The sequence below is a fragment of the Sus scrofa genome, chromosome 2, assembly GCF_000003025.6.
Source record: "Sus scrofa isolate TJ Tabasco breed Duroc chromosome 2, Sscrofa11.1, whole genome shotgun sequence".
Taxonomy (NCBI): domain Eukaryota; kingdom Metazoa; phylum Chordata; class Mammalia; order Artiodactyla; family Suidae; genus Sus; species Sus scrofa.
Window position 1 is genome coordinate 68937730 of NC_010444.4, and position 21169 is coordinate 68958898.

A 21169-nucleotide genomic window follows, 5' to 3' on the forward strand; every position below is an offset into this window, starting at 1 on the left:
CTAGGAACCATGAGGTTGTGGGTTCAGTCCCTGCCCCTGCTCAGTGGGTTAACGATCCGGCGTTGCCGTGAGCTGTGGTGTAGGTTGTAGACGCGGCTCGGATCCCGTGTTGCTGTGGCTCTGGCGTAGGCTGGCAGCTACAGCTCCGATTCGACCCCTAGCCTGGGAACCTCCATATGCCGCGGGAGCGGCCCAGAGAAATAGCAAAAAGACAAAAAAATTAAAAAAAAAATAAAACACTTGACACAATGTTGCGGAAAGTGCTAAGATTTCAATTCAAGAGGCACCTCCTCCATGAAGCCCTCCCTGACCACCCTATGCAGATCACATGAAGCCCTCCCTGACCACCCTATGCAGATCAGGTTCTGAGGTGTTATCCTTTCTCACAGATTTCTCATTTATTTTCCCTCTCTGTCTCATATACTATCAATATAATTAAATAACTACTTACAGTATTATCTGCTTCATGTTTCTCTTTCCCATTAAGAGGACTCTGGGAGTACCCATAGTGGCTCAATTGGTTAAGAACCTGGGTAGTATCCAAGAGGATGCAGGTTTGATCCCTGGCCTCAATCAGTGGGTTAAGGATCAGGTGTTGCCACAAGTCATGGTGTGGGCTGCAGACTCAGTTTGGATCCCGTGTTGCTGTGGCTGTGTTGTAGGCTGGCAGCTGCAGCTCTGATTTGACCCCTAGCCTGGGAACTTCTCAGGTGGAGCCCTAAAAAGAAAAAAAAAAAAGAAAGAAAGAAAAGACTATGACTCGGGAATGGTAGAAATGATGCCCAGAACCGTGTCTGCCCCCCGTAAGAGGCGCTTGATGCATGCATGTCAAATTAATGAACGGATGGCTCAAATGGCTCCATCTTTGACTCAATTAGACTAAATTACCAGAGGTTACACTTCTTTTTTTTTGGGGGGGGGGGTCCTATTTTGGCTATCCCACAGCATATGGAGTTCCTGGGCCAGGGATCAGATCTGAGCCGCACTTGCAACCCTGCCAGGCCAGGGATCGAACCTGTATCCTGGAGATGCAGAGAAGCCACCAGCCTCATTGCGCCACAGTGGGAACTCTGGGGTTACACTTCTTATCACTGTTATCGGCACATCTATTTCATCCCCTTCTATGCCTTTTTATGAAAATAAAGGATAAAATGCAGTAAAGTTCACATCACTGCACCAGCCACATCTGAACAGCCCAAGATGGCCACAAAGCTCAAACAGAGCTACTGGCAGGCAGGCAGCGCCCCCACGTGATCGCTGGGAATCTTTGTTTTTCTGTTCACCTACAAATGCCAAAATTCAACACTTGGGTTGTATCTTTGTCCCTCCAGATTGACTCTCACCCTTCTCCCCCTGCTCTGAGCCCTGAGAGGCTAACTGTGTGACTGACTCCCTTACTTTCCTTACCTTCTGGTGCAGCCAGTGAAAGGCTCCAGCAGGAAATGGTAGGGGAGGAGCAGAAAGAGGACCGTCTTTATCCCCCAATCCCTAGACATGGGCTAGATCTAGTGACTGGATTTTAACATAGAGGATGCAGCAGCAGAAGTGGTGCTATGTGACTCTGGAGGTTAGATTATAAAGATACAACTTCCACCTGGCTTTCCTTCCTCGGATCACTTGTTCTGAGGAGGCCAGCTGCCAAGTTGAGAGTATCAAGCTCAAGCAGCCCAATTAGGGAGGAACTGAGGCATCCGGCCAACAACCAGCAGCCACATACCTGCCATGTGCATGAGCCACCTCGGAAGTAAGATCTTCTAGCCCCAGTCAAAACTTCAGATGACTGAAGTCCCAGGCAACATCTCGATTATAACGTTATAGAGACCCTGAGTCAGAAAGCCCAGTTACTCTTGGATTCCTGACCCAAAAAGCTATATGAACTAAAACGTGTTTCCTTTTTTTTTTTTTTTTTTTTTTTTTTTGCTTTTTAGGGCCACATCCTCGGCATATGGAAGTTCCCAGGATAGGGTTCAAAATGGAGCTGCAGCTGCTGGACATAGACACAGTCACAGCAACACGGGATCCAAGCAGCATCTGCAACCTACACCACGGCTCACAGCAACACCGGATCTTTAACCCACTGAGTGAGGCCAGGGATTGAACCTACATCTTCATGGATACTAGTTGGGTTTGTTTCTTGTTTTAAGCCACTAATGCTTGGGGATAATTTGCTATGCAGCAATAGAGAATTATAATACCTGGTAACAACAGTCCCAGGCTCCCACCTTCTACCTGGAATTCTCCCCCTCGCCACATCCTTCAGATCTCCCCTCAGCTGTTACTTCCCACAACCATTTCTAAACTCCCTTTACCCATCCCCCTACCCAGTTCATTTTTCCTCCTGGCACTTATCTCCTATCCTTGTTTCTTGTCTCCCCTACTAGAATGCTAGCTCGATGAGGATTTGTTTTATTTGGTGCTGTGTCCACAGTGGCTGGCACAGAGTAAGTTCTCACTATGGTGGCCATTATGATGAGAATCTAGCAGACCTGACTTGTAACAGGGCTGTTTTAGGTTCCCACCCGTTTCCTACCTGCTCAATGCCCACCCTAACCAAGGGATGGGATGTAGCCATGCCCTCCCCCTCCACTGGATAAGGAGTAATTGGCAATTATAATGGGAGAGCCCCTCCACACCTCCCCACTTCCCTCAGGATAAAATCCCAGGTCCTATGTGCTGCCTAAAGGCCCCCATCCCTGCTTGCAATCCCACTGGCCAGCCACAAAGAACTGTGAACTATTTATATTCACTAATAGAGCAGGCTCCAGAGAAAGGTGCATAGACCCCACAAACAAAAGGTTGAGGTTCAAGAACACATTAGAACACTTCTCTTTTTTTTGTTTTTTGGCAGCCCCTTGGCTTATGGAGTTCCCAGGCCAGGGATCAGATCCAAACCACAGTTATGACCTATGCTGCAGCTGAGGCAATGCAAGATCCTTAACCCACTGTGCAGGGCCGGGGATCGAACCTGCATCCCAGCACTCCAGGAACACCACCGATTCCGATGCGTCACAGTGGGAACTCCGGAACATTTCTATTTTTTTTTTTTTTTTTTTTTTTTAATAATATTTATTTATTTATTTATTTATTTTTGCCTTTGTCTTTTTGTCTTTTGTCGTTGTTGTTGTTGTTGCTATTTCTTGGGCCGCGCCCGAGGCATATGGAGGTTCCCAGGCTAGGGGTTGAATCGGAACTGTAGCCACCGGCCTACGCCAGAGGCACAGCAACGCGGGATCCGAGCCGCGTCTGCAACCTACACCACAGCTCACGGCAACGCCGGATCATTAACCCACTGAGCAAGGGCAGGGACCGAACCCGCAACCTCATGGTTCCTAGTCGGATTCGTTAACCACTGCGCCACGACGGGAACTCCCGGAACATTTCTATTTTTAATGTCCTTTTTTTTTTAGTCTGCTGAGGAATATCTTTATGTACTGAATACATTATTATTAAATAATCTATGGAATCTCTCAGTATAATTGTATTTGTATATAGTTTATACACAAATAGCCACCTGGGGATGGAGCTTGAACATAGGGGTGCTCACTGAAAAATGATTTTTGGAGTCATTTGTCCTAATGCAATTTAGCCCCTCAGAGGGTATTTGGCAGCATCTGGAGACACTTTCAGTTGTCTCAACTGGGGCAAGTGTGCCACTGGCATCTGGTGGGTAGAGGCCAGGGATGCAGCTCAAAACCCTACAATGCACAGGGCAGGTCCCCACCACAAAGAACCATCCAGCCCCAAGTAGAGCTGAGGTTGAGAAGCCCTAGATTAAAGCGCTAGATTCTCTTGATTCTGGGGTCTTTGCAGGACTAGCTCCCTCCTTCCCTACTCCATTCTTCGCTTAGCTGAGACCTCATACTTCAAGGATTCCTCAGAGAAGCCATTTCTGAAGCCTTCAGGCTGGGCCAGAGCCCTTCCTAAGAGCTCCTCTAGCCCCCTCTTCGCCCCCTGCTAGGTTAGAAAAGTTCGGACCCCTGGGGTTCTCAACCTTCCCATTTACAGTGTAAATTCCCTGTAATCCCCTAGACAGCCTAACTCTGGACAACTGCTAGAGACCCCGGGAATTTGTGTTCTTAACAAGCATCTCTTCCTTCCCCCCAGCTGCTTGCCCCTCCTTATCTTACACATAGTAGGTGACCCAGTGACCAGTTAAGTGTCTACAACCTGCCAGGCGCTACTAACTGCTCTACGCAGGGAATCGAATCCTGGCAAACACACACCGCCCCCGCCACCGCCCCGCCGCCAAAATACACCCAGACTGTAGCCACTACCATCATCCCATCTTACAGAGGAGTAAATTGAGGTTCAGAAAGGGGACGTGGCCAGGTAAGAGACTCAGAGCAAGAAAGGGGTCCAGGTGCTGAATACTGCCTGATTCCCGGGGAGGGGAGGGGATGGAACAATGAAATGGGGGGGCGCGAGCTAACGGGGGCGCGGAAACTCGCCGCGGCCTTCCGATGCGGCCCCACCCCCACGAGGGACGTGAAGACGCGGACCCCGCGCAGCGTGGGGACATGTGACCGACTGCAGAGGCCGCGCTGCCTCCCCCGCCCGAGGTCTGCGCGCTCCGCCGCAGGGTGCAGATCGGTGGCGCCCGCCTGGGTTTGGGGCGCAAGAGCAGAGGCGGAGCCAAGGCGGAGCCAGCGCGCCCCGTCCCCCCTTTCCCTATCGAAAGCGAAACGGAGGGCCGGAAAGGAAGGGCGGAGCCCGCCTGGAGGCCCCGCCCCCTGCCCTGCGCGGCGGCAGGACCGACGGGCGCGCCCAGGTAGGGGGTCGCTGAGCGCGCAGTGCGGACCCTCGCTGGGACCTGCGCCGCCACCATGTCTCAGGAAGGTGTGGAGGTAGGAGATGGCTGCCAGTGGGCCGGGGGCCTGCGAGAGATGCTGGGGAGGAGTTCGGGGCGCGAAAGGGGCTTCGCAGTTCCTGGGGACTCCATCTGAAACCCAGACCAATCCTTAGGCTGGCACTCGTTCCCCTCAGAAAGGAGAGTGGCCACCACATGCCCTAGAGCGAAATGCGGCCTCCTCGAGGAAAAGCGGAGGCTGCTGGGTCAAGGGTCAGAGGCCAGGGGTTACCTGGCGGGCCTCCTCTCTTAGCCTAGGACGCTCACCCTGGTCCGCTCCCTCCCCCAGTGCCTTGTAGGGACTTTGGCTTTTTCCAGGAAATGCAGTAGAGGGATTGGGGGGGGGGGGGTGCTGTGCAGAAGCCAAAACCAAGGGTCAAGTTCAGGCCAAGAAAAAGGATGCCTAGGGATGGGGGAAGGGCCATCGCTCCTCTCCTTCCTCCTTCGGAGCCCCCTGTCCCCACCCCAGCTGGAGAAGAGCGTCCGGCGCCTCCGGGAGAAGTTTCATGGGAAGGTATCCCCCAAGAAGGCGGGGACTCTGATGAGGAAATTTGGCAGCGACCACACCGGAGTGGGGCGCTCCATCGTGTACGGTGAGCAGGCCGGATCGAGGGCCTGGTGGGGGTTCTGCAGAGGAGCACTGGAGGGGGGTGTGGTCTGTGTTGGGGGTAGAAAGAAGCGATGAGATCATCTCTTTGGGGAGCGGTCTGTATCAGGGGTTCTGGGGACACTGAAACTCCCACAAGATCTTTCAAGGGCCCTTCACTTACACTTACTCTCCCCACCAGGGGTAAAGCAGAAAGATGGACAGGAACTGAGTAATGACCTGGATGCCCAGGTAAACTGTCCCTCTCCCTCAAAGGATGTGCTAAGGGGAGGGAGAACAGAAGGGTAAGCTCATTCACGCTGAGCCCCCGCTGTGCACTGTCAGTCCACAACTCATGGTACAGCCTCATTCACTTATTCACCTCTCAGTCTTGTATCTGGCTGGCGGGCCTGCAAACAGTAGGTGCTCATTACATGCTGACTGTATTCAGTGGGGGTGAGACAAGAAACTAGCCAGTGAAATGAATCGGGATTAATGTCATTTACAGAGGAGCCACAGAGGTCAGGGAAGGCTTCCTGGAGGAGTTGGAAGGAAGTTGTTCAAGATCAGGGAGGAGTCATCCCTGGGAAGGGGAGGAGTCAGAAAGGGTCTTCCTGGAAGAGGGAGGCTGTGCGAGCAAAGGAACATGCGGACAGGCTGGGATGAGCAGGAGGTGGGGGAGGAGAGAGGGGCAGGGGATCCCAAAGGAATGAATGAATGAATGAATGAAAGGCTTTGAGGCATAGACACAACAGGGCCACTTTGCCCCTTAGATGGCTTTGGTGTCTGGTGCACTGGTTTCACCTGTCTAAAAGGCCCAGCATAGAGTTCTTAAAAAGTGTAATAAAGGATGAATTACACTCTTAACATTCATATATTTACATTTATACATATGATGAGTATGATAAAATAGCAAAGAGTGTCATTGATAAAGCACTTCCCCTGTGGCAGGACTCCAGGACTTTTACCTGTTGACTGATTTCATTGCCACAGGTCCTATGAGACAGGTCCTATTAAGATACTAGCATGTCCATTTTACAGATGAGAAAACTGAGACACAGGGTGATGAAGCCACTTGCCAGGTTCATGCAGAAGGCAGGTGACAGCTGGGATTTGAACCTCCGCCACCTAGAGTCAGAACCTGGGCTCTTAGATGTCCCTCAGTAGTGGGAATGGCTTGGCTACACCCCCACAGCTGGAGGTAATGAGGCCAGGATTTCAACCCCCATCTCCCTAAATCCAGAGCCCAAGCACTTAGCCTAAAGCAGCATGGCCTCAAAGAGGTGACCTGTCACCATGCCAACAAATGTGTGGCATTTGTGAGTAGGACAGGAGCATGGGGTCCAGGCCTGCCCCACCAGGTTCACTCAGGGTAAATTCAGCAAGCCCTCTCCCAGCTCTGGGCCTCAGTTTCCCCATCTGAACAATGGGGGTAATAAATATGCCTACCTCTCAGGGTTGCTCTAAGGACAACTGAAGTCACACATCCTGCCCTGAGGAAATAGATACTTCTCAGTCAATCAACTCCTCCTGAGTTAGGAACACCCTGCTTTTTTTTTTTTTTTTTTTTTTTTTTGCCACTTCACGGCATGTGGAGTTCCCAGGCAAGGGATCAGACCTAAGCCTCAGTTGCAACCTAAGCCGCAGCTGTAGTAATGGAGTATCCTTAAATCGCTGTGCTGGGCCAGGGATCAAACCTGCATCCCAGCACTCCCAGGACACCATTGATCTGGCTGTTCCACAGCAAGAACTCCTAGGGACACCCTACTCTTAATATGGGGCCAGAACCCCCGCTCCCCAGAAGCCCCACCCACAGAAAAGATGCATGAGCCACATCCCCAGTTTCTGCCCTGGTGTCTCCACTTAGGACCCCCCAGAGGATATGAAGCAGGACCGTGACATCCAGGTGAGTCCAGGATGTGGGACGGGAAGGTGAGCAGGGAGGACATCCATGGGGAGGTCCCTAGGTGAGGACGAGGGACGCTGTAGGGGGAGGAAGGGAAAAAGAGGGCTGACAACCCTCCCATCCCCACCTACACCATCCTACAGGCAGTGGCAACCTCCCTCCTGCCATTGACAGAAGCCAACCTACGCATGTTCCAGCGTGCCCAGGAAGACCTCATCCCTGCCGTGGACCGGCAGTTCGCTTGCTCTTCCTGTGACCACGTCTGGTGGCGCCGCGTGCCCCAGCGGAAGGAGGTGATAACCCAACCCCTGACCTTGGTTCTGTCCTGACTCCACTCCCAACCCTCAACCTCAGTGTCCAAACCCTTGACGGAAGAACATCAGCCTCTAAGAACCCAACCCCCGACCTCCAACCTCAGAGATCAACCCGAATCGCATACCCCAACCCCGACTGGACTTCTCTTTCAACTTGAGAAGCTCGACTTTTACCCCAGAGCCTGATCTCGGATTACATAGTTTGACAGCTACCGCAGAAGTCAAACCTGACCCCCCGCAACTACAACCCTATATCTGGCTTCTGAACCCCTTGACCAGTGGTGTGCTTCTGGTAAATGCCTATTAGCCAGCTCTTGTGGGGTGGAGGCAACCCCGGATTTATAGTGTTTGCCAATTTCCATTGTGTAAATCTCACTGTGGTCAACATCAAGCTGTTGGTACTTACCTCTGACCTCAAGCCGGCTCCCCTTTCCGCACCCCCAGGTGTCCAGATGCAGGAAATGCAGGAAGCGCTACGAGCCAGTGCCACCCGACAAGATGTGGGGCGTGGCTGAGTTCCACTGCCCGAAATGTCGGCACAACTTCCGGTGAGGGCACAACTTCTGGTGAGGGTTCTGACCTCTAGTCCCCACTCTCGGCCCCGCCCCACCCCACCCCTGCCCCTCCTAGCCCCGGCCCCACACTGGCCCAGGCAGCCCTTGGACCCTCACGGCCCTCCCCGCCCCCAGGGGCTGGGCGCAAATGGGGTCCACATCCCCCTGCTATGGGTGCGGCTTCCCCGTGTTTCCAACACGGATCCTCCCTCCGCGCTGGGACTGGGACACGGATCGCCGCAGCAACCACACCCACTCCTGCTCAGCTGAGGACTGCTACAACCGGCGAGGTGAGGGCCTGGTGTGTCCCCGTGGCCTTCCCCAACTCTGGGCAGTCTACCTGGCCTTGATTCCTGGGACATCCACCCTGGGGATTTAAGTACCAGGGTTTCTGCTTGCCTCTTCTGCACACCTCCCAAGGCCACATCAGTCCTGGAGGCCCTTTTGTCTCCCAGCGCATCTGCCCCTCCTTCTACATCTTCCATGGTCCTCCAAGTCTCCTTACCTCCAGGTCCCTCAGGACCCTTGCCCCTCCTAACACCCACCTCCCATGGCATTGGCCACCTTCCATTGTCTTACCCATAGGCTCTGTGGTCTCACTCCAGTGGCCCACACCCCAGTGTCCTGTGGCTTCTGCCCTTGTGGTCTCTGCGTTCTTGGCTCCCATTTCGTCTCCCATAGTCTCAGGTGACGCCCATGTACCTGAGTCTCTGGTGGCTTCAACACCTGTGACCTTCGCCTCTGAATCTCCTGTAGCTCTGGCCCATAGCCTATAGCCTCTGCCCCTCCTTCCCCAGAGCTCCCCGTGGCCTTAGCCTCCTTGCCCCCAGAGTCTCATGTAGCATCAAGGTCCAAGGACCTCAGAACCTCTCCCTCCCCAGAGCCCCACGTGCCTGGGACCTCCTGTGCGCACCCCAAGAGCCGGAAGCAGAACCACCTGCCCAAAGTCCTGCACCCCAGCAACCCCCACATCAGCAGTGGCTCCACAGTGGCCACCTGCCTGAGCCAGGGGGGCCTCCTGGAAGACCTGGACAACCTCATTCTGGAGGACCTGAAGGAGGAGGAGGAGGAGGAGGAGGGTGGGCATGGGGAGTGACCCCTGCCAGGTGCAGATGCAAACCAGACACGGTCTGTGGATACTTTGTGTTGTTATAAAATGTGAGCTCAAACGGAGATCTAAATGCCCTTGGGGAGCGGTCTGGGTCTGAGATATTGGCAGGGGGATTCCCGGGTCCTGTGTTCAGGGCCCCCAGGAGCAGATCCACAATGGGAAGAGGTCTGTGGGACATGGCCTGCACTGAGCCATGAAGGAGGTGTGGCCAGGACAACTTGGGCTCCTGCTAACAAACATCCCCCTGGGACCTGGGGGAAAGATGGATAGATGGTCACAGCCTCAGGGGCCGGATCAGCATGGCCGCCTTCTTGAGAGAGTAAGCCCCACCACGAAACTCGGCCCAGTAGACACCGTCCTGGTAGCGGCTACGGTAGTGGCCACCACGATGCCACACACCATTGAGGTTGGAGTGGGCACAGGCATGGTACCACCAGCCTCCCCGCTGGTACAAGGCACAGTTACCTGAAGGGAGAGAGAATCCGTGTTGTCTCACCAGAATTAAAGCCTCTACCAACATCTCATTAGTACAAGGCTTTTGCCAGGCATTCTCTGCCCACCCCACCCCCCAACTTTCTTCAGAGTAAGAGCCTTAATTCCTTCCTTATCCCCTTACCACAGTACAAGTCACATTTTCCCTACTGTTCTTCAAACTAGTAGCTTTACTTCTCACTCCTTTATCAGGGAAAACAACCTTCTCTACTTCCTTTCTAGAATAAGAATCCTAGTTCTCATAGTTCACCTCATCCCAGTCCACCTGCCACCTTTTACCAAGGTAGGAGTCCTGACTCTTACTGCCTCGTCAGAGAATGAATCTGCAACTCCCCACCCTCTCACCAGAATAAGAGTCCTGTCCTCCATTTCCTTGTCTACCCTGATACTTACGAGGGGAAGTCATACCCCACCCCCTTTCATTTCCTCACTAAGTCCTCTATCCCCACCACCACCAGGAGCAGAATAAGAGCTCCTTACCAGAATAGGAGTCTCGATCCCTATCCACAGTGCTGAAAGGCTTGTCGTTATGCCAGGAAAGAGAGTCTCCAGCATCTCCATGGTACTGGCCAAGCCGTAGGCGGTAGTGGTCACTCTCAGGCTCCAGGGAGAAACTGTCATAGTGGGCACGTGCCCCACGGCCTCCCCAGTCTTCAAGGAGAACCAGTAGCTCATGGTCCCCACGGCTGGTCAGCTGATGCACAGGTTCAAGGCCTAGCCAGTATTCCCCATCAGGCTGACCAAAGCCGGCCTGGCAGGGTAGGGAAGTCAGGAGCAAGTCCTCTTCCCTGCCCAGCCCTGTCCCACACACCTGGGCCCACCTTGTAGTGCTGCCAAGTAGTGAAGAAGTTGACAGAGCCATCTTGCCGCCTCTGGATCACAGTCCAGCCTCCACCTTCCAGCTGTTGCTCGCACCATGCTGATACCACATGCCGGCCCAGTCGTAGCTCATATACTCCACTCTGTCCATGGCCTGCCTGGCGGGCCTCTGCACAATCCTTCCATGGCCCTATGGGCACAAGGATGTGAAAGAGACACAGTCTGGACCAATAACTCCTTATAAGGGTAAAGAGTCCTGATTCTCACTGGTCCCCTCACCAGAATAGCAGTCCTGTCTCTCCTACCCTCTCTGCAGAATAAGAGCCTCAATGCCCCTTTTCTTATCTAAATAAGACTATGTCACTCTTCTCTCACTAGACCAAATGTGGAGATTGGGATTCTTAAATCCTTCTCTGGTCTCCTCGCCAGAAGAGAGATCCTGAGCATGGCCCTCTGAACTCCCTCAAATTCTCACCAAAGTAGCAGTCCTAAATTCCCTGCCCCCCTCATCAAAATAAGAGTACCAATCCTATTCTCACACCACAGTAACAATTTGGGTCTTTATCAGAATAAGAGTTCCATCATAATCAGAATAAAAGCATTATTTCTTCCAGTCCCATCTCCATGGGAAGAATATGGCATTTAAGTACAATTTGTTATTTGCCTCGATTCATGCTGCACTGGGAATCTCCTGGCTCCTCAGACCCCCAACAACCCTGCCCTTGTCTTACCTGCAGGCTTGGTAGGTACAGCAGGGTGCCCTGAGGGCAGAGGAGAGGCCAAGGGCACCTGCTGTCTCAGGGTCTGGTCTCTCTGGGGCTTTGGGGCTGAGTTTAGCCTTCTGCTGGTGTCATTAGTACCACCCACCAGACTGACTGGAACCACAGGCACCAGGGGCGGTGGCAGGACCTGGGATAACCAAGAGAGTTACATATGATTGGATTAACCATCAGCCCAGAAGGCTCCGGGCTCCTAAATCTCTCAGCACTCAGGGAGAAGGATAGGGCATGGATTGATCCTCTCCAATTGAGTCTCTAGTGGTCAAAAAGAGACAGAGCTGGGCTTAAACTCCTGCTCTTGCATTCACAGCATAACTGATCTGTGCCTCCAAACTTTTCTGCAAAGTAGGGATAATTAGTACATCCAACACTGAATATTAACTAACTGAATCTGCCCAACAACCCTGTAAGGTAGGCACTGTCACAAAGCAATAATCTCTTAAAACTCAGGGCCAGACAGTCCAGAATTCAGGATAATATGGCAGGAGTTAGTAATACAAAGTCACCATGTATATTACCTAACACTCTCTATGAGGTCTTTGGTCTTTATCCACATATTAATTTGCTTGTTTACAGGACCCTATAGGTATTCATATCAGATAGATAGGTAAAGACTTAAGTAGCCACTAGTCGCGTTTTAACTCAAATGAGTTATTGGGGGAGAGGTAGGCATCCGGTTTTTGGAATTTTTGTATTTCAGAACTGCGCATAAGATATCCCGGAGTTTCAGGAGGCCCATCTTCCTGACGATGCTCACAAGAAGTGGCTGCGATTTGCAGGGGGGTGGGACCGCGTTTTGGAGTTACCTGCTGCTGCCCGCCCGCACCCCCCGGGCACAGGCGCTCCAGGCGGGCGATAAGACCACTCTGCTGGCTGACCAGCTGCGCCAGCTCGCGGAACTTGACGTCCAGCTGGTGGAAGCGGACGGCGGCGCGCTGCGCCTCGGCCGAGGCGTTGAGCACTCGCTCCCCGAGCAGAGCCAGCGCGGCGGCGGGTTCCGGCCCCGCCCCCGAGCCCGCCTCATGCTGCAGCTGCGCCCGCAGCTGGCCCAGGCGCGCGCTCAGGCCTCGGCTCTCCTTGCGCAGCGCGCGCACCTCGCCGGCCACGGCGCCGTCGGCGGTCGCCAGCCGCTGAAGTTCGCGCAGCAGCTCCTCGTGGCGGCCCACGCGCAGGCGCAGTGCCTCCACCTCGCTAGCGTTCACAGCCTCGGGTGCCGGGCGCGCGGCCGCCGGCCCGCTCCAACACACGGCGCCGGTGAACTTCTGCGGGGGCAGCACGAAGGTGTAGGTGCAGCGCGGGGCGGCCGCGCGCGCCCCCGACGCGCCCAGCAAGAGCAGCAGCTGCAGCGTAAACAGCCGGGGTGCCGACATGGTGGACCTGCGAGCAGAGTATAAATCTAAAGGAGGGGGACCTCCTAACCCAGACTAGACCCCCCGTTTCTCAGGCCGGGCCAGACCTATCTGCTCCCACGCGGGAACGCGCATGTCTGTACCTGCGTGGATCCAGGTCCACACATCCCACCTCCACCCCTTTCCCTGCCCGGAGGCCGTAGATAGGTACTCTAATAGGATCCAGCCCTGCCCTCTCCACTGAGTTCCAAGCTCCCAGACAGTATGCCACAGCATTAACTCAGCAAGTGTTCACTGAGTGCTTACTGTGTGCTGCCTCAATTCTAGGTGCTGGGAATAGTGGTAAACAAAACACAAAAATCCCTGCCGTGGTAAACAGGGAACAAAATTAAGTTAGGGTTGGAGTTCCCTCTGTGGTGTAGGGGATTAAGAATCAGACTGCAGCAGCTATGGGCACTACGTTGTCTTGGGTTCGATCCCTGGCCCAGGAACTTCCACATGCCCAGGCATAGCTAAAAATAAAAAGATAACAGTAAAGGGCAGATATGGGGATATGGCAGGGGCTACTTGAGAGGAGGAAAGACCTGGAGAAGATGACATTTTTATTTTTTATTTATTTTGTCTTTTTGCCTTTTCTAGGGCCGCTCCTGCAGCATATGGAGGTTCCCAGGCTAGGGGTCTAATCGGAGCAGTAGCCACCGGCCTATGCCAGAGCCACAGCAACTCGGGATCCGAACTGTGTCTGCAACCTACACCACAGCTCACAGCAATGCCGGGTCCTTAACCCACTGAGCAAGGCCAGGGATTGAACCTGCAACCTCATGGTTCCTAGTCAGATTCGTTAACCACTGCACCACAACAGGAACTCCGAAGATGACATTTTTAAACAAAGACCTGAAGGAGGTGAGGGAGGAAACCATTAGGGTGTCTGGGGAGAAGAGGTCATTGGCAAGGGGAATGGAAAGTGCAAAGGCCCTGGAGTTCCTGTTGTGGCTCAGTGGGTTAAGAACCCGACTAGTATCTATGAGGATGCAGGTTCCATCCCTGACCTCACTCAGTGAGTTAAGGATCCAGGGTTGCCACAAACTGCGGCATTGCGATGGCTGTGGCTGGGGTGGCAGCTGCAGCTCCAATTTGACCCCTAGCCTGGGAACTTCGAAGGAAGGGAGGAAGGGAGGGCAAAGGCCCTGAGGTTGGATCTGATAACTGATGGGCAAAGGCCCTTAGGTTGGTTGACTGATGTATTAGAGAAACTTGGAAGAGGCTGGAGCAGAAGCCATGGGAAAACATGTGGAAGGGCATGAGGGGGTTTGAGGGGAACATCTCACTACCTCAGTTTAGCAGTGGACCCTCCATCGCCCAGCATCATCATGTCCTTTTTTTTTTTTTTTTTTTTTTTTTTGGCTGCCCCAAGGCAGTTCCCCAGGCCAGGAATCAGGTCAGAGCCACAGTCTCAACCTAAGCGCAGCTGCAGCAACACCAGATCCTTAACCCACTATGCAGGAGCCAGGCATCAAACTTCTGTCCAAGCAGTCCCAAGATGCCACCAATCCCATTGTGCCACAGTGGGAACTCCTCATCTATGTCTCTTTCTTCACAGCAGATCCAACTCATCACCCAGGCCTGTCGGCTCTTGTGTTTAGACCCTGAATTCTTCCACATTCCTCCCCATGCTTACCCCCTCCCATGACCCAGCTCAAGACACCATCTGGATTTCCTTAAAGCAGCTACTTCCCAGTTCTCCAGACTTTTGTCCTCAACCTCTGCTGGGTTTCTCCCACAGCAGCCAGAGGACGCCTGTGAATGCCCAAATCAGGTCAAGTCCCTCATCTGCTCAGGACCTCTGTGGCTTCCACCTCACTCAGAGGAAAAGCCCAAGTCCCCCCTGTAGCCCACAAGGCCCTCCCTGCTCTGCCCTGTTCCCTCCCTGCCTTCCCTTCCACTCATCTCATTTGATCTGCTCTAGGCACCCTGGCCTCCTTGCTCTTCCTCCAACAAACAAGACACCCTCCAGCCTCAGGGCCTTTGCACTTGCTACTTCCTCAGCCTGAAGTACTCTTCCCTGAATTTATTTCATTTCATTTCATTTTGGCTACACCCACAGCACGCAGAAGTTCTGAGGCCAGGAATCAAACCTGCACTACAGCGGCAACCCAAGCCACATACAGCAGTGACAACTGCTGTGATCCTTAACCTACTGTGCCACCAGGGATCTCCTCTTTACTGAATTTTAACATGGCTACCTCTCTTTTCTTATTCAGGTCTCAGCTCAGCTGTCTCCTCCTCAGAAGCCCACCCTGACTACTCCATTTAGTTGTCTCTCCTGGGTACTCCCTGTCATGATCTATCTTTTTTTTTTTTTTAGGGCCACACCCATGGCAAATGGAAGTTCCCAGGCTAGGGGTCAAATTGGAGCTACAGCTGCTGACCTACAGCACAGCCACAGCAACTTGGGATCCAAGCCTCATCTGCAGCCTACACCACAGCTCATGGCAACGCCAGATCCCAGACCCACTGAGTGAGGCCACGGATTGAACCCGAATCTTAATGGACACTAGTCGGATTTGTTTCCACTGCGCCACAATGGGAACACCTGTCTTTTTTTTTTTTTTTTTTTTTTTTTTTTGTCTTGCTTTTTCCAGGGCTGCTCCCCCGGCACATAGAGGTTCCCAGGCTAGGGGTCTCATCGGAGCTGTAGCTGCTGGTCTACGCCACAGCCACAGCAACTCAGGATCCAAGCTGTGTCTGCAACCTACACCACAGCTCACAGCAATGCCAGATCCTTAACCCACTGAGCAAGGCCAGGGATCGAACCTGTAACCTCATGGTTCCTAGTCAGATTCGTTAACCACTGAGCCACGATGGGAACTCCGGGAACACCTGTCTTTTTATTATTATCATCATTCTTTTTTGGCTGCCCCATGACATATGAATTCCTGGGCCAGGGATCAGATCTGAGCCACAGTTTCAACCTACACCACAGCTATGGCAACACTGGAGCCTTTAACCCACTGTACCAGGCTGGGGATCAAAGCTGCATCCTGGTTCTGTTAAGACGCCACCAAGCCACAGTCATTTTCATTTTAGCATTTATCACTCTGCAGCTGCTTCATTTATTTGCCATTGTTTATGGTCTGAACTTCTCCACCAAAAAATCAGCTCCCAGAGGCTGTGTCTGGGTTTTGTCCTCTGCTCTGTCCCCAGAGCCTAAAACAGTGCTACCTAACCCCCAGCCCTGCAGGATCACACATGGGTCCCCACTGTCTTCATTCCTGGGATTCACAAACTTGCAGCCTTGAAGATGGGGATATACTTCCCTCCCATGTGCACTTGCTGACATTCAGACCACATTCCACGTGTTATCCCTGTCTGCACCAGTGTCCGCTATGTCCAAACCCACACATCCATTGGCCACAGAGGCATGTGTCTTGAGGTCTGCATTGTCACACACATTGCCTCATTTGCACACCCAATACACATTCCTTGAGCACCTTTTGTGTGCCAGAAGCTGTTCCAGGAGATGGGGACACAGCTGTGACCAACACAGATAAAGTGCCTGCCCTGGTGGAGTAGGTTGGGAAAACAGACAGTGGGGAGGTCAGAGGCTGATAAGTGCTTAGGAGAAAAATAGGGAAGTGAGTGGGAGAGCTGGCCTGGGGACTGGGTGTTTTAAATAGAGGAGTCAGGGAGTTCCTGCTGTGGCACAGTGGGTAAAGAATCTGACTGCAGCAGCTTGGATCACTGTGGAGGCATAGGTTCAATCCCTGGCCCAGCACAATAGGTTAAAAGATTTAGCATTGCTACAGCTGTGGCTCAGATTCAGTCCCTGGCCTGGGAACTTTCGTGTGCCTCAGATGTGGCCATTAAAAAAAAAAACAAAAAAACTGTGAACTATATCTAGTCACTTATGATGGAGCATGATAATGTGAGAAAAAAAGAATGTATACATGTATGTGTAACTGGGCCACCTTGCTGTACAGTGGGAAATGGACAGAACACTGTAAAGCAGCTATAAATAGAAAAAAATAGTATTATAAAAAATACTAGGGCGCAGCTGAAACCAATCTGACTAGGAACCATGAGGTTGTAGGTGCGATCCCTGGCCTCGCTCAGTGGGTTAAGGATCCGGCGTTGCCATGAGCTCTAGTGTAGGTTGCAGACGCAGTTCAGATCTGATGTTGCTGTGGCTGTGTCGTAGGCCGGCAGCTGTAGCTCTGATTAGACTCTTAGCCTGGGAACCTCCATATGCCGTGGATGCGGCCCTAGAAAAAGACAAAAAGACAAAAATAAATAAATAAATAAGTAAATTTTAAAAATAAATAAAAGAAAAAATAGAGAAGTCAAGAGTTCCCTGATGGCTCAGCAGATTGGGAGGCTGTTGTCTTCACCGCTATGGCTCAGGTCACGGCTGTGGCTTGGGTTCGATCCCTGGCCCTGAAATTTCTGCATGCACAGCCAAAATAGATAGATAGGGAGTTCCTGCTGTGGCCAATGGGATCAACAGCAGCATCTTGGGAGCACTAGGACGAAGTTTTGACCCCCCCCCAGCCCGGCACAGTAGGTTAAGGATCCAGCGTTGCTGCAGCTGCTGTCAAGACTTTGGCTTGGACCTGATCCCTGGCTGAGAACTCCATATGTCTTGGGGCAGTCAAAAAAGAAAAAAAAAAAAAATAGGAGTTCCCATTCTGGTTCAGCAGTAATGAACCCAACTAGCATCCATGAGGACATGGGCTTAATCCCTGGCCTCTCTCAGTGGGTTAAGGATCCCACATTGCCATGAGCTCTGGTGTAGGTCGCAGACATGGCTGGGATCCCGTGTTGCTGTGGTCGTGGTGTAGGCTGGCAGCTCCAGCTCTGATTCGATCCCTGGCCTGCCTGAGAACTTCCATATGCTGTAGGTTCAGTCCTAAAAAGACAAAAAAAAAAGATAGACATACAGGTAAATAGGGGAGTCAGACTTCACGCAGATGACACTGGAGCAAAGACTTGAAGGAAGAGAGCGAAAGGGAAGAGCATTCAGACAGAGGGAACAGCAAGTTCAAAGGTCCTGAGGTGGGAACCTTAGCTGCCATGCCCAAGGAATAGCAGAGAGGCCAATCAGGCTGGAACAGAGTGAGTGAGGGGGAGAGAAGGAGGAGGTGAAGACAAGGAGGTGAGTGGGGGGACCAAGTGTGGAGGGCCTTGTGGGCTTCAAGGAGGATTCAGGGTTTTACTCTGAGTCGTGTGGGAGCCATGGAGGGTTCTTAGCTGGACAAAGGCATATTCACCACCGTATTTATACACCAAGCACAACTCCCAAGGGCAGAGCCGGATCCTCTCCTTGACCCCCTCAAAAACACCAGGCCCCCCACAACAGAGATGGGTCAGACTCCTTGGAACAAGAGTGTAGGATCTATACTCTAGATCCTGGATCTGCTTGCCTTCCAGGATCTCAGCCTGGGGTGAAGAGGAGGCCTGGGGAGCCCCCCAGCCAAGCCAAAGCCCAGGTTTCCCAACAGATTCAGCCTCCACCTGCCCTCCCACCCTCCTGCCGTCTCACCTCTCACGACCAAGACCCTGAGTCCAGTAAGGCCTGCAGCAGGCACAAGAAGTCCAAGGATGAGCCAAGGGTCCCGCAGGACCTCTGGACTGGAGAAGGGGAGAGGCTGGTGGGACAGCAGGAGGGAGGAGGCTTGGTAACCACTCCAGGCCACTCTGAGCCTGGGACTAGAGTGTGATGCTAAGTCCTGGAGCCCCAAGTGTAAATATTTAGCATTTCCCACATGAGAACTTGAAGCAGAATTGCCAGACTCCCCTGCCCAGGCCACCAGAGCCTGATAACACAGGTCAGTGTCCTGGACGTTCCCCCTACAGCAGAGCATAGAGCGTGGGAGGCTGAAGGCCCCAAGAGGCTGCGGGGAATCCTAGCCTCAGACACATGCCTGTGTGTGTATGCACATACAAACACACACACACACACACACACACACACACACACACACACACACGCACGCCACAGAGAATAATAATAGCAAACATCAGCAGCACCTACTGCTTGTCAGGCATGACTCTAAACTCTACCTTTTGTAGCTCATTAAATCCCAGCAACCTGAACTGGTTTCTGTATGTAGCCATATTTTACAGCAAGGAAAACTGAGCCTCAGAGAGGGTCAGCAACTTGCTTGTGGTCACACAGCCAAAGAAAGTGTCCTCAATGGGATTCAGCCCAGGTAATATGACTCCAGAACTCAGACACATATACCAAGACAGACATACACACACCCATGTGCACATAACAGTGTAGCACAGAGATATGCAGATACCCAATGAAACATCCAAACCAACCCAGGAAGCAGTTAACATAGATAGATGGAATGTGTATGTGTGTGTCTGTGTCTATGGATTTGCCTGGCATACACACAATTGGAGTTCCCGCCATGGCACAGTGGGTTAAGAATCTGACTGCAGGAGTTCCAATTGTGGCTCAGTGGAAACAAACCCAGCTGGTATCCATGGGGATGCCAGTTCAATCGCTGTCCTCGATTACTGGGTCTAAGGATCCAGTGCTGCCACAAGCTGCAGTGTAAATCGCAGACTCAGCTTGGATCTAGCGTTGCTATGGCTCTGGCTGTGGCCAGCAGCTGTAGCTCCAATGTGACCCCCAGCCTCCTGGGAACTTCCATATGCCTCAGGAGTGGCCCTAAAAAAAAAAAAAAAAAATCCAACCACAGTGGCTCCGGTCACTGCGGAAGTGCGGGTTTGATCCTGGGAGGGCACAGTGGGTTAAGATTCTGGTGTTGCTGCAGCCATGGCGTAGATTGCCACTGTGGCTCAGATTTAATCCCTGGCCCAGCAACTTCCATATGCCGAAGCACAGCCATAAAATTTAAAAAGTCATAATTTTTTAGACACAACTGGAAACACAGCACAGATTTGAGCAGCAATTATGTGTTCAAAATGTGGTTACACACACACACACACAAACACAACCAGGACTTAAAGGAAAACACCCTGTGGGCTGAGTGGGTCTGTATCTGTGTCTGCGTCAGACACGTAGACACCCAGGTACACGAGGTCACACACTGGCAAGAGCAGAGACACAAACCAGGTGCACAGCAAGCCCCTGATGCCTGCCAGCCTCAGCAAGTTTCCATTTATCTCCCACACACACTCTCACATCCTCACACAGGTCAAATCCTGCAGGGATGAAAACAGGCAGAAGTAACTACACAGTCATCTCGCAGAGGTACAAAGTGACTCACGTAGAGGCCCCGCCAGGCTAGGGTCTCCGACTTGTAGGAAGGCCTCCCCGACCAGCAGACACACTCTCAGGGAGCAGTCTCCTTCTCCGTCTTCTTCAGTTCTTCGTTCTGGACTCGTAACCCGAGTGGCCTCCCGGGCTGAAAGAGGAAATGGTCGTCCCAGATCTGAGAGAGGCTGCCAGGCTGGGCTCCCGGCCTGGGCTGGGGGGCCCCCCTACACTGGGCCCCTTGGCCCCCCACCCATAGCCCCCTCTGACTTCCCCCATTGGCAACAGAGAGAGAGGGAGTCTGAGAGACAGAGAAGGAGAGATGGGGAGAGAGATGGGCATCAAGGAGAGAAATGAGGATAGAGACAGAGAAAGAGGAGAAAGATGGAAATGTATAGATGAATGAAGGAGACAGTTGATGGCAGAGACAGCTGGGGAAAGGGAGACAGAGACAGGGAGAAGACAGAGATGGGGGGAGAAGAGGGAAGAGGAGAAGGAACTGGAGTGGAGATATGGAGAGGGGAGGCAAATGGTGGGGGAGACAGTTGGGGGAGGGGAAGCAAATGAGGGAAGGAAACAGATGGGATAGGGAGAGAGATGTTGAGGGGATCCCTTCCCCCCACCCCAAGGTTCTGGGGAAGAAGCCAGAGGCCTGAGGCCAAGGCTGGGGATTTGAGCGGAAACTGGGAGGGGGTGAATTATTCACTAAGCGCCCGCCTTGCCCTGAATTTCCAGAAGGTGATGTGGAATTTCCATCCCTCAGCCCGTCCGCAGACAAGGCTCCCGCGGAGGACAGCTGGGGGCCCAAATAAGCAATAACTGCCAAGGCGCTACCCCCTTCTCAGGCCCCCAAGTGCCTGGCGCCAGTGCGCCAAGTATTGTGCATACGTCATCTCTCTTAATTTGTGGATCAGGGAGGAAGGAAATGGTTATCATTCTCACTTCAGGATATTTTAGGAGCCTCCCAAAATCGCACAGCTGGTGGAAATGGCCGAGGTGGGATTCGAACTTGTAGTAATTCATTTCTCCGAAGCTCCCCGCGCGGTGCAGCCCCGCCCTGATTTCCGTGGAAACGAGTACCAGTGTCTCCATAGTAACGCCTCCGACGTTTCCCCCGCCTTCCAACCTGGTGCGTGTGCCCGTGTTATGACGTCATCACGCAGCGTCTCTTTACGTAAGCGCCTC

At 52.8% G+C, this 21169-nt stretch overlaps 2 protein-coding genes across 4 annotated transcripts; one reads left to right on the plus strand and one right to left on the minus strand.

Annotated features, from left to right (window-relative positions):
- C2H19orf66 (chromosome 2 open reading frame, human C19orf66) lies at positions 4517-9378 on the plus strand. The gene is made up of 8 exons (NM_001244321.1): positions 4517-4844; positions 5316-5439; positions 5635-5684; positions 7300-7338; positions 7482-7631; positions 8097-8200; positions 8342-8496; positions 9088-9378. The coding sequence occupies exons 1-8, from the start codon at positions 4824-4826 to the stop codon at positions 9300-9302; spliced, it is 858 nt and encodes a 285-aa protein (NP_001231250.1). The 5' UTR covers positions 4517-4823; the 3' UTR covers positions 9303-9378.
- ANGPTL6 (angiopoietin like 6) lies at positions 9338-21091 on the minus strand. Of its 3 annotated transcripts, XM_005654853.3 has the most exons (7): positions 20927-21091; positions 19998-20135; positions 12214-12784; positions 11360-11537; positions 10631-10818; positions 10290-10560; positions 9338-9782 (listed from the first exon to the last, which is right to left on the minus strand). In XM_005654853.3, exons 3-7 carry the CDS (start codon positions 12775-12777, stop codon positions 9592-9594), a joined length of 1392 nt encoding a protein of 463 aa, XP_005654910.1. In that variant the 5' UTR covers positions 12778-12784; positions 19998-20135; positions 20927-21091; the 3' UTR covers positions 9338-9591. The 3 variants fall into 3 exon arrangements, with proteins under 3 accessions (XP_005654910.1, XP_013842881.1, XP_003123274.1); XM_013987427.2 differs by lacking the exon at positions 20927-21091 and having other exon boundaries at positions 19998-20190; XM_003123226.5 differs by lacking the exons at positions 19998-20135; positions 20927-21091 and adding an exon at positions 18296-18491.

What these genes read in the sequence shown, in the direction of transcription:
- C2H19orf66 (NM_001244321.1), top strand. Translation starts at nt 4,824, where the DNA reads ATGTCTCAGGAAGGTGTGGAG. An exon ending in AGCAGGACCGTGACATCCAG is followed by an intron (nt 7,339 to 7,481) that starts GTGAGTCCAGGA and finishes ACCATCCTACAG; the next exon opens with GCAGTGGCAACCTCCCTCCT. An exon ending in GGACTGCTACAACCGGCGAG is followed by an intron (nt 8,497 to 9,087) that starts GTGAGGGCCTGG and finishes CTCCCTCCCCAG; the next exon opens with AGCCCCACGTGCCTGGGACC.
- ANGPTL6 (XM_005654853.3), bottom strand. Translation starts at nt 12,777, where the DNA reads ATGTCGGCACCCCGGCTGTTTACGCTGCAGCTGCTGCTCTTGCTGGGC. An exon ending in GTGCGGGCGGGCAGCAGCAG is followed by an intron (nt 11,538 to 12,213) that starts GTAACTCCAAAA and finishes TGGTTATCCCAG; the next exon opens with GTCCTGCCACCGCCCCTGGT. An exon ending in TGTACCTACCAAGCCTGCAG is followed by an intron (nt 10,819 to 11,359) that starts GTAAGACAAGGG and finishes TTGTGCCCATAG; the next exon opens with GGCCATGGAAGGATTGTGCA.